General features: G+C 34.6%; 1 protein-coding gene across 2 annotated transcripts in view; it reads left to right on the top strand.

Annotated features, from left to right (window-relative positions):
• The window catches only part of LOC127700010 (serine/threonine-protein kinase SMG1-like), a 182357-nt gene extending 176420 nt beyond the window's left edge, over window positions 1-5937 (top strand). For both annotated transcript variants that reach the window (XM_052203441.1, XM_052203440.1), the window contains exons 74-75: window positions 1731-1837; window positions 3001-5937. In XM_052203441.1, the coding sequence (XP_052059401.1) occupies window positions 1731-1837; window positions 3001-3078 (185 nt within the window). In that variant the 3' untranslated portion in view covers window positions 3079-5937. The remainder of the gene's footprint in view (window positions 1-1730; window positions 1838-3000) is intronic.
• Window positions 5938-13199: the final 7262 nt, after the last annotated feature.

The following is a 13199-nucleotide window of genomic DNA, read 5'->3' as shown; positions in this document are numbered from 1 at the left end:
TCTGTCTTCTTTATTGTTAAACCCCCATCCCCTCCTAGAACAGGGAAAGGTCAGTAAACTATCTGTTCTGTCTTCTTTATTGTTAACCCCCACCCCCTCCTAGAACAGGGAAAGGTCAGTAAACTATCTGTTCTGTCTTCTTTATTGTTAAACCCCCACCCCCTCCTAGAACAGGGAAAGGTCAGTAAACTATCTGTTCTGTCTTCTTTATTGTTAAACCCCAACCCCCTCCTAGAACAGGGAAAGGTCAGTAAACTATCTGTTCTGTCTTCTTTATTGTTAACCCCCACCCCCTCCTAGAACAGGGAAAGGTCAGTAAACTATCTATTCTGTCTTCTTTATTGTTAAACCCCCACCCCCTCCTAGAACAGGGAAAGGTCAGTAAACTATCTGTTCTGTCTTCGTTATTGTTAACCCCCACCCCCTCCTAGAACAGGGAAAGGTCAGTAAACTATCTGTTCTGTCTTCTTTATTGTTAACCCCCACCCCCTCCTAGAACAGGGAAAGGTCAGTAAACTATCTGTTCTGTCTTCTTTATTGTTAACCCCCCCCCTCTCCCTACTAGAACAGGGAAAGGTCAGTAAACTATCTATTCTGTCTTCTTTATTGTTAAACCCCCACCCCCTCCTAGAACAGGGAAAGGTCAGTAAACTATCTATTCTGTCTTCTTTATTGTTAAACCCCCACCCCCTCCTAGAACAGGGAAAGGTCAGTAAACTATCTGTTCTGTCTTCTTTATTGTTAAACCCCCACCCCCTCCTAGAACAGGGAAAGGTCAGTAAACTATCTGTTCTGTCTTCTTTATTGTTAAACCCCAACCTCTCTGTAAACATGGAGACTATATATGCTTGTCCATCCATCCTTTCTTCCAACAAATATTTTTGTCATACTTTCCTCAGAAACTATTTAAGCCTAAGGAATAACACCACTAATGCATAGCCCCTGCTTTCTATGTTAAATTCTGCAACTTCAGGCATTCATAGCTATTTTGTGTTAAGTTTAAATATAGTGGTAGTCATTTCATGTCAAAACTGTTCCTTACCCTGACTTGTGCTGAAAAAATCAACATATCTTTAATTGCATATTAGAGCACACTGGTTCCCAGAAGTTGGGTAGTATAATAAAAACAGGTACTTCTGATCTGAGCAACAGGGAAAATATGCCCTCCTATCTTAAGTTCATATATTTTTTATTATTCAAAAGAAAATTTTAACAAGGGTTCTACATTGATCCCTTAGCTTTCATTTGGTACTAAAATTACCCAAATATTTTACTTATTGATAAAGTTACAGCTATGCATAGGAATTTTTTTGTTTAAAATGTGTCCACTCTTTTTGTGTTCACAGTTCTAAATGTGTGTAAGAGGTTTGTGAGTTTCATTGGATAAAAAAAGGCATAAAAATTGGTTTGCTACAATTTATAGACAAACTGAGACAACAAGTAAAGAATATATTGGAATGAATAGAATGAAGTAATCGAATTTTTCCAATTAACAAAAATATATGATTCATAGTTTACCCTTGTAATCACATGAAACTGTAGTGCAATCAAAAGTTGTAACCATGATGGGCAATTTTTCTCCAAATACTATAAAGTAATTGGATATCATTAAAGCACTGTAAGAAGGACTGTGTCCACAAATCACATAGTATTATCAAAATTTTATGTTTATTCTTGATTCTGGTAAAGGTCTCATTATCAGATGATTTATGTGTAGTCAATTATTGTAGCCATCCAAGAAAGAAACTCCTATGCTGTCAGTGTTTGGAGACGAGTAAAAATGAAACTGGATGGTCGAGATCCTGACCCAAACAAACGATTTACTGTCGCTGAACAAGTAAGTTTTAGTTGATTTACAGAAATACTTTGGAGTAACTGGATGCAATAATACTCATACAAGAGTGAAACACTGACTGGAAAATTAATAATTGAAGGTAAAAAAACTGAATATAATATTTTGAACTTTTTGATACAACATTATACAAAATTGTTTGTCTTTTAGACTTATTTTTGGTCAACTATGGTAAATAATCTTTTAGCACAAAATTATAAACTACTACATATAGGTCAGTTTGATTATTTGTGGTTTTTGCTATTTTGTCATTTAGAAAACCACTGAATATAAGGTTTCCATTAAAACACTGATTTTTACCTGAAGTCAATGCCTTACAATATTTATATCAGATGTTATTATCCCTTAACACCAGTTATAATGACTTTTTTCAAAGTGTAGTTTTGAGTTTCCTAGATATGCAAAAAATAGCAATATTCTTCAAATTTAAAATCAACTAGACCACACCCGCGACATCGCGGGTCCGTGACTGAATTAAAGTATCTAATTATGTATAAGCCTTATTTCTCATCTGGATTTTTAGTTTTGGTATTGTCATATGATATAAAAGTCATGTTGATTATAAGAGGCACGGTTTTCTCTGCTTTCAAAATCTTTATGCTTGAACCCGTCAACCTGGAACTTTTTAATTATTTGTAATATTAATTATTTAGAAAACAAAAGGGCCTGGAGTGGTGTTATTTGTAATCAACATCATTTCGCAGGCAGTATGTCGACTGAGCATGCGCGAAAGTGTATAAGACACGGATCGATAACAGTCTCCGAATTTCGATATTTTCTCAAAAATTGGCGTTTTCTGTGGAAAAAAGATTGTTTCAAAGACAAATTTAGGAAGTACAAAACACTACATTTATACATCATATCACAAATATTTCCGACTTTGTATGGTTTCAGAGGAGTTGCGGCTCAATGAAATCGGTCTCTTCCTTTAGTAGTATAGATTTCATTTACAACCAAACTCAGCTGAAAATTCATGTTTACTTTTGTTGTTCATCATGCTAATACTATTTTTATTGCTACATTTGTAATATGATTCCTTATAGGCAACAGTTATTTATGTGATAACCATGAAGAAACAGATAATTGATTTAGTTATTAATTATCAGTATCAATTTTTTCTAATTTTCAAACATTATTTATTTGTGCAGGTGGATTTCATTATAAAAGATGCCACAAATCTCGACAACTTAGCAGTCCTCTATGAAGGATGGACACCATGGGTATGAATCTGTAACAGAGATATCAACGGTTAAAAGTCCTCGTAACCTCTCACAGAGTCCAGCGTTAACCGCAGGTGAAGAGAGCGTGTTCCATCAACATAGAAAAGCTGAAATCTCAGGGCCCGCCCGATGGGTCTATTTAAATGAGAGTTACTTCATGCTTCGACATAATGGAGAAAAAACTATTTATATGTTTATTAAAAGACAGGGAGATATTTTGTGAGAAGGGGAATGTTGTAACATCTTTAATCAAACATTATTTGTCCAAATGATTTTAGTGATTAATTCAATCAAGGTTTTACACACATTTACTTTTCGTTATGCACCATATTATTTTTTACTCTTTTAAACATTTTTCAGGGAGTCTTTTATAGCAAGTGTTTTACACAAAGATTGAACATCAGATGCTCAGTAGATATAGAGTACAATATTTTACACTGTGAGAGATCAGACACATTATTAACTGGTGTATATTTTCATATGATTTTATATAAACCTTTCAAGTAATAGTTTGGTGAGATTTTTTAAAAGCAAATGGAAAATATAAGAAATAAATAGAAATTTTAAATATAATGATTGATTTTAATTTTTGAATTTTGAATTTTATAATTTTTGTTGTGCAAAGTAAATTAATTATAGAGTTCTAGTATAACTTGAACAAATGATAATGTAGTATTTATAAGGATATTCTAAATTATAAAAATAATATCACTAGGATTTTGAATGAAATATCAAAAATCTTTCATTCATTCTTACAGCCAGGTATTAAATGTTCAGAGGTTTACCTTTGCTAAAACTATAAGTAAAAAACTCTTAAGAGATTTAAGTTTGCTGAAACTAAAAGCCATAAAATCTTTGAAGGTTTAATGTTTAGCTTAGCTAAAAAGTTTTTTGTTAAGTATTGTAATTTTTTTGATTATATGGTTGCTGACTCCAAGAAATGTGTGTGCCAGTATTGTTTGATTATTGTATATTACAAGTACAAGACCAACAGTATATATTCCTTGTCCTTAATGTTAAAACCAACATTAAATGCTCGGTCAGAAGTCCAGCATTATGTAGATTTGTAAATATGTTTTATTCATCTGTAATTTCCTTCATTTTAAACAAAAAGTGTTAATTTCTGTTTTTTGTTCATCATACTGGAAATGTAGGAGCTTACAGAAATGTTTTATTTTTAATGATGATATTTTGTTACCTGAGATGGTAGAATTTTATTTATGTTGTGACCATTTGCTGTATTTGTACATTTTTATTTTGTGACCAACACAGATTGTAATGGGCATTATATTATTGTAACATGGGCATCCATTGTCATGTAAAGTTTGACATAGCCACACTAAGTTCAAAAAAGAAAGACAAAAAAATAGAAGTTTGTTGATGTGAAACACCCCCAACATTATAAGGATGGCCCGATTAGAATTAACTTAATGAATATTATGTTTAGGGTTAAGAAGTAATGGACAGGATCTGTTTGAGAGACAAAGTCTGGTGTAGCTTAAATATGACAGGGAAAAGCTTCAATTTCTCATCACATTAATATAAAACACTTGGTGTTAAGTTGATGGTGATGAGATTTGACAGATGATTGCAGTGATTGGACTTTGCACATGACTGATACCCTATTATTTCAGAAAGAAGTATGACTATGTTCTAAAAAGTTGTCAGTAAGTGATGATTTATTTCTGTCTTTATGAATGAATCTTTTATATTAAGTGACTATTAATAGACCATTGTAGATAAAAGTCACAAGATACTAACAATGATACTATATTACCAAACTTTTTAGTACTATGTCAATGTTGTATTAATTCTAACTGACCTACTTTTATATTTTATTCATTGTAAATGATCTTTTCTGTATAAGTGTGCACATCATACTATAGGAATTTCTAAAGGAGATCTTAAGCAGAACTTGTATGCATTAACCTGTTTGAAGGTCAAGGACACCAGTGTTATTGTGAATTTCAGTGAACACAAGTTGATAATATGTTCTGTCGTAGATTTGTAAATTAGGAATGACACAGAGGAAAAGAGTATAATCTGAATAGTAATTTCTAATACGATCACTTTCCACTTTAGCTTTTAACGTCAGAAGCATGAGATTTAACAAGGTCATCCTATTTGGAATTTTATCTCAGTTTTATCAGTATTGATTGATGAAGGAGAATTGGTGAGAATTTCCAAACTTGCACAATATGTTTGACAGAAAGTTGTAGGTCTGCAGTTTAATTTTTGAATTAAATTCAGTCTCTAATCCACAACCCCAAAAGAACAGCCTGCACTTCCATATATGGTCATTTCTATACAAGAATCACATTTAGATGGTAATGTTTGGTAGTCCTTATAATGAACTACATCACATTATGAAGAAGAGATTCCATAGTAACTAATTTGAAGTTTTGATGTGCTTTTTGTAAAGTCATACATTTAGAAGGTTTAATTCTCATATGATCAGTATAATTATTGTAAAGCCCCTTTAGAGTGTTTATGATCAGTATAATTATTGTAAAGCCCCTTTAGAGTCTTTATTATTCATGTTTATGACTTTGGATAATTTTTAATTTCCTTCAAATTAAAGAGTATGTTTCCTATTATTGTATATCTCACCTAGACAAATTTTTCTGTCAGCCTGAATTGTTTAGCATTTTATGTGTGTAACCTTAAACTCTGTAAAAAACATCTTCCCCTCTCTGCCCTCTTTAATAGTTAGCATGTCATATATGAGTGAAATCAATTTCCATAAAAAAGTCTCCCCCAAAAAAGGAGAAAAAAAAATAGAAGTGATTTTTTTAATAACCAATGTATGTGTGTAATCTCGTAGCTGTATATAACTACTTTAGTTAATAAAGGTGTTGGGTTAAATGGTGTTTTTCTTTATATCAGGCAATTTTTGGCTCACCTGAGATGAAAGTTGCAGAATGCAAACCAAAGGGATTACTATCCAGGGGCGATAGCGTTAACTATTTGTATAAAGCTTTATATTTCAGAAGGTAAAAGAACTGGATGCTTCATACCTTGTATGCAGATACCTTATCTTATGAAGTTTCCATCTGTCATATGTCCATTGTCCTTGAACCTTCGTGGTACAACGAATGCTTGAAAAACAGTGTTTTTTTGTCAAGTGAAATACTCGCTTATTATGCCCCCGCCCAGAGGGGACATTAAGTTTTACCCTTGTCCGTCTGTACGTCCGTCCGTACATACATCCATCCCAAAATTGGTTTCCATTCTCTAACTTTAGTTTGCCAAATGTTATGAAACTTATACACAATGCTTATTACCACAAAACACAGATCAATTTGAATTTTGGTGGCGTCACTTTTGTCGTTCTTGAGTTATGCCCCTTTACAAATTGAAAAATTGCTGAATTTTATGTTTCCGTTCTCTTATTTTAGTTTGCCTCAACCAAATGTTATGAAACATATACACAATGCTTATTACCACAAAACACAGATCAAGTTTAAATTTTGGTGGCGTCACTTTTACTGTTTTAGAGTTATGCCCTTTACAAATGGAAAAATTGCTTAATTTTTTGTTTCCGTTCTCTAACTTTAGTTTGCCTCAACCAAATGTTATGAAACTTATACACAATGCTTATTACCACAAAACACAAATCAAGTTTGAACTTTGGTGGCGTCACTTTTATCTTTCTAAAGTCATGCCCCTTTACAAATGGAAAAATTGCTGGAATTTTTGTTTCCGTTCTCTAACTTTAGTTTGCCTCAACTAAATGTTATGAAACGTATACACAATGCTAATTACCACAAAACTCTGATCAAGTACAAATTTGGGTTTTGTCACTTTTACAGTTCTTGAGTTATGTCCCTTTATAACATTATATGCAAGTGGGGGTATCATCTGTGTCCCATGGACACATTCCCTATTTATTATGAGTAATAGGATAACTATATTTGGTTACAGGTTCCTTGCAACATCTATATGTCCATCAGGCATGTTTGTCTGGCATGTTTCATCTGACCTTGACCTCATTTTCATGGAATGATTGTTAGGTGTACATGTTTGTCTGGCATGTTTAACCTGACCTTGACCTCATTTTCGCAGATATTTTAAGCAATATTCCAATTGTATTTGGTGTAAGGCAGGATTCATATGACCTTGACCACGTTTTCATTGTTCATTGTTCATTGGTCAATGATAAGTTTTTGTAATTTTGTCAGTTTATCAGATACTATAAGTAATAGGTCAACTATATTTGATGTATGGAATGATTCTAAGGTGTCTGTCTGGCAGGGTTTATCTGTTGGTTACTTCTCATTTTTGTAGAACATTGATAATGTTAAGTTTATGAGATACTTGTACTAAAACCTTCATATTACATACTTTCAACATAAATTCAATGATAAGTAAAACAGGCAAGACCTTTTTATCGTGTGTTTCAGTAATAGCAAGGAAAAACTGTGCCTTCTTCCATAAACATTGGCATTATATTGTGATTGTGAACTATTTGTTTTACAAGTGTGTCCTTAGTATACAGAAAGAAAACATATGCTTTGAAAACTTCCAAATATCGCAAAACCCAAACCACATAGCAAGCTATAAAAGGCCTTGACAAGACAAATCTACCACAAAACCCAAACCACATAGTAAGCTAGAAAAGGCCCTGACATGACAAATCTACAGCAAAACCCAAACAACATAGCAAGCTAGAAAAGGCCCTGACAAGACAAATCTACCACAAAACCCAAACCACATAGCAAGCTAGAAAAGGCCCTGACAAGACAAATCTACCACAAAACCCAAACCACATAGCAAGCTAGAAAAGGCCCTGACATGACAAATCTACCACAAAACCCAAACAACATAGCAAGCTAGAAAAGGCCTTGACATGACAAATCTAAAACAAAACCCAAACCACATAGCAAGCTAGAAAAGGCCTTGACATGACAAATCTAAAACAAAACCCAAACCACAAAGCAAGCTAGAAAAGGCCCTGACATGACAAATCTACAGCAAAACCCAAACAACATAGCAAGCTAGAAAAAAGGCCCTGACATGACAAATCTAAAACAAAACCCAAACAACATAGCAAGCTAGAAAAAAGGCCCTGACATGACACAAACCACATAGTAAGCTAGAAAAGGCCCTGACTTGACAAATCTAGGATCAAACCCAAAACACCTCACAAGCTAGAAAAGACCCTGGCGTGACAAATCTAAAACAAAACTCAAACCACAAAGCAAACTAGAAAGGCTCTGACTTGACAAATCTACAACAAAACCCATACCACATAGCAACCTAGAAAATGCCCTGCATGACAAATCTAAAACAAAACCCAAACCATATAGCAAGCTAGAAAAGGCCCTGACTTGACAAATCTACGACTAAACCCAAACCTCCTCGCAAGCTAGAAAAGACCCTGACATGACAAATCTACAACAAAACCCAAACCACATAGCAAGCTAGAAAAGACCCTGACATGACAAATCTACAACAAAACCCAAACCACATAGCAAGCTAGAAAAGGCCCTGACATGACAAATCTACGACTAAACCCAAACCACATAGCAAGCTAGAAAAGGCCCTGACATGACAAATCTACAACAAAACCCAAACCACATAGCAAGCTAGAAAAGTCCCTGATTTGACAAATCTGCAACAAACCCATACCTCATAACAAGCTAGAAAAGGCCCTGACATGACAAATCTAAAACAAAACCCAAACCACATGGCAAACTAGAAAAAGCCCTGACATGACAAATCTAAAACAAAACCCATACCGCATAGCAAGCTAGAACAGGCCCTGACATGACAAATCTAAACCAATTCAAAAGAGAAAATGAAAGAGAAAGATTTATGTAAAAGACAGTAAGGGAAAAACTAATATGATGTACAGCAGCAAACAACCACTGAATTGCAGGCTTCTGACTTTCTGACAACTCCTTCTGACAGGGCTATTTTCAATACTTTTATACGACCGAAAAAAATTTGCGTTCGTATAATGCTATCATGTCGTCATCATCCGAAGACACATTTGGTTCCTGGACAATAAAATAAGTTTAAGTGAATGGATCTCTATGAAATTTTACCAGAAGGTTCAATACCACAAAAGGCACATATGGATTGATTTTGGGGGTTATGGTACTAACAGTTTAGGAATTAGGGGCCAAAAAGGGGTCAAAACAATCATTTTGTAGTTTCCTGACAATAAATTGTGTGTAAGTGTAAGGATCTCTCTGAAATTGTACCACAAGGTTCCATATCACAAAGGGAAGTCTGGGATTGAGTTTGGGGGTAATTGCCCCAAACGTTCAGGAATTAAGGCAAAAAAAGGGGCCAAAAATAAGCATTTTTCTAGTTTCCAGACAATTACTTGTGTTAAAGGTTATGGAACTCTCTGAAATTGTACATTTTTCCTGAAAAGAAAATAATCTTCAAAATTTTGGGGGTTCATATTTTTTTTCTTCAAAATTTGTGAAATTTCAAATTTTTTGAAAAAAAAAAAATTGGGGGGGGGGTCATACTTTTTTTCTTCAAGATTTTTCAAAATTTCAAAAAAAAAATCAATAATTTGTAGAACATTGATAATGTTAAGTTTATGAGATACTTGTACTAAAACCTTCATATTACAGACTTTCAACATAAATTCAATGATAAGTTAAACAGGTAAGACCTTTTGATTTTGTGTTTCAGTAATAGCAAGGAAAAACTGTGCCTTCTTCCATATGTCCTTAGTATACAGAAAGAAAACATATACTTTAAAAACTTCCAAATATAGCAAAACCCAAACAACAAAGCAAGATATAAAAGGCCCTGGCATGACAAATCTACAACAAAACCCAAACCACATAGCGAGCTAGAAAAGGCCCTGACAAGACAAATCTACCACAAAACCCAAACCACATAGCAAGCTAGAAAAGGCCCCGACATGACAAATCTAAAACAAAACCCAAACCACATAGCAAGCTAGAAAAGGCCCTGATATGATAAAAAAATCTACAGCAAAACCCAAACCACATAGCAAGCTAGAAAAGGCCCTGACATGACAAATCTACCACAAAACCCAAACCACATAGCAAGCTAGAAAAGGCCCTGATATGATAAAAAAAATCTACAGCAAAACCCAAACCACATAGCAAGCTAGAAAAGGCCCTGACATGACAAATCTAAAACAAAACCCAAATCACAAAGCAAGCAAGAAAAGGCCCTGACATGACAAATCTACCACAAAACCCAAACAACATAGCAAGCTAGAAAAGGCCCTGACAAGACAAATCTAAAACAAAACCCAAACCTCAAAGCAAGCTAGAAAAGGCCCTGACAAGACAAATCTAAAACAAAACCCAAACCACAAAGCAAGCTAGAAAAGGCCCTGACATGACAAATCTAAAACAAAACCCAAACCACAAAGCAAGCTAGAAAAGGCCCTAACATGACAAATCTAAAACAAAACCCAAACCACAAAGCAAGCTAGAAAAGGCCCTGACATGACAAATCTAAAACAAAACCCTTACCGCATAGCAAGCTAGAAAAGGCCCTGACATGACAAATCTAAAACAAAACCCAAACCACAAAGCAAGCTAGAAAAGGCCCTGACATGACAAATCTAAAACAAAACCCATACCGCATAGCAAGCTAGAAAAGGCCCTGACATGACAAATCTAAAACAAAAACCATACCGCATAGCAAGCTAGAAAAGGCCCTGACATGACAAATCTAAAACAAAACCCAAACCACAAAGCAAGCTAGAAAAGGCCCTGACATGACAAATCTAAAACAAAACCCAAACCACAAAGCAAGCTAGAAAAGGCCCTGACATTACAAATCTAAAACAAAACCCAAACCACAAAGCAAGCTAGAAAAGGCCCTGACATGACAAATCTAAAACAAAACCCTTACCGCATAGCAAGCTAGAAAAGGCCCTGACATGACAAATCTAAAACAAAACCCAAACCACAAAGCAAGCTAGAAAAGGCCCTGACATGACAAATCTAAAACAAAACCCATACCGCATAGCAAGCTAGAAAAGGCCCTGACATGACAAATCTAAAACAAAACCCATACCGCATAGCAAGCTAGAAAAGGCCCTGACATGACAAATCTAAAACAAAACCCAAACCACAAAGCAAGCTAGAAAAGGCCCTGACATGACAAATCTAAAACAAAACCCATACCGCATAGCAAGCTAGAAAAGGCCCTGACATGACAAATCTAAAACAAAACCCATACCGCATAGCAAGCTAGAAAAGGCCCTGATATGATAAAAAAAATCTACAGCAAAACCCAAACCACATAGCTGCGCTCGGCGAAGCATTTTATTAAAATTATTTTGATGATAATTTTGATATTCACATAGTGAACTGTACCAGTACATTTCTATGTTGCAATATTCCAGCAGCATCTGCGTATAGAGTGTATATCTTCCAGTTGATATGTTATTCCAGGACTTGTATTTGGTATCATGTTTCCTCGTGCGTGTTTTGACTAACAAGGAAGCTATTGAACCAGGGGTTCTTAATGAGGAAGTCATCTTTGAAAGTTTTACAAACACGGTGACCATCATGATTTGGTTGACCATTTTCAAAATACTATCCTCTACCTCATTTATGACATTACCTTCTGTGACCTTTCTGGGTTTTTGTCTTGACAGAGTAAAAAAGGGAGACATAAGTATGGTGTTTCTGGCGGCATCAACAATGTTTTAGTTTGTGATTAGATCTAGGTTAGGGTGAACCACTAGTGGTAGGTCAATGATATTTGATATGCAGTTGTATAAGCATTGGCACATCTCATTTCCATGGAGATTTTTTGGCCCTGCCCCTCAGTCATGGTCTATTGACTTTGAAACTTTTGCTTAGTTTATATGTATTAGTTTGTGGTTAGGTCAGTTCAAGGAGAACCATTTTTAGTGGAACCAATGTTAATTTGTATGCAGTTGTATACGCATTAGCACATCTTATTTCCATGGAGAATATATGGCCCCGCCCCCTCAGTCATGGTCTATTGACTTTGAAACTATTGCTTAGTTTACATGTATTAGTTTGTGACTAGATCAGTTTAAGATGAACCCCTAATGTTAAGTCAATGATATTTGTTATGCAAATTTATTGGCACTTGTAAGTCTCGTTTCCATGGAGATTATATAGCTACTCCCTCATCATGGTTTTGAAACTTTTACATAGTTTACAAGTTAATGTTTGTGTTTATGTTTGTTTAAAGGAACGACTTATGATAAGTCAAAGGCATTTGGTATGCAGTTGTATTAGCATTGGCACATTTCATTTCCATGGAGATTGTTTAGCCATGTACCTTCAGTCATGGTTCATTGACTTTGAATATTTGCATAACTTACATGTTAAAGTATTGCTATTTTAATTTCAACATTTGCATTATCAAAATTGCAAAAAGACGAGACATATCTCTGTGTAAACAGTTTTTTACATGAAATGAGCAACAAGATGAGTTCCACTAGGTGAGCAGGATCTGCTTAACCTCCCAGAGCACCTAAGCCTATGATTTTTTGTAGGTTTTGCGTTGCTCTATTACAATTTCAGGGGTTGTGATACTTGATTGCTTTAACAATGACACAAATAAATGTAACAAAACGGAATTTGCTAGGTTTTTTTTCACTCTTGTTTAATTTTTAACCAGTTAATAGCAAGTTCAGTGTGAGATTTTTTTGGTCAATTTGTAAACATTGTCTGTCCTTCCCTTTTAGACAAAGTTGTCATAAAATTTTATAAAATACAGCATCCATTTATACCCCCAAAATAGATGGAGTAACCAAGAAGCCAGTGAGAAACCAAAAGTAGATTGAGATTTCATAGCTCAATTAAGTTGTCAATTGATTTGAATACAAGTCAAACTAATTGAAACACTTTACAATTTTTATTACAATGCATCATAATTTCACATCAGCAGTGTAAATGCCGCCAAGGATGTCTTGTTCCAAAATTGTGCCAGATGTTCTCATTGAATAACCAACATGGACACCGTTACTATAAATAGAACATGCAAGCTGTATTCTCTGTTTTTGCTATGTTTATACATTAAGTAGAATAAGTTTCAGATAACCTGGGAGATCAATTACAGTTGCAAAATTTAAACTCAATGCCATTCCTTGGACTTCAAACATTGAATTGTTAGCTTACCTTAAAAGAAAAGAA

This window comes from Mytilus californianus, unplaced genomic scaffold, assembly GCF_021869535.1.
Source record: "Mytilus californianus isolate M0D057914Y unplaced genomic scaffold, xbMytCali1.0.p SCAF_46, whole genome shotgun sequence".
Lineage (NCBI taxonomy): Eukaryota > Metazoa > Mollusca > Bivalvia > Mytilida > Mytilidae > Mytilus > Mytilus californianus.
The sequence above is the reverse complement of the archived record's forward strand: the minus strand, read 5'-3'. Positions and strand labels throughout refer to the sequence as shown.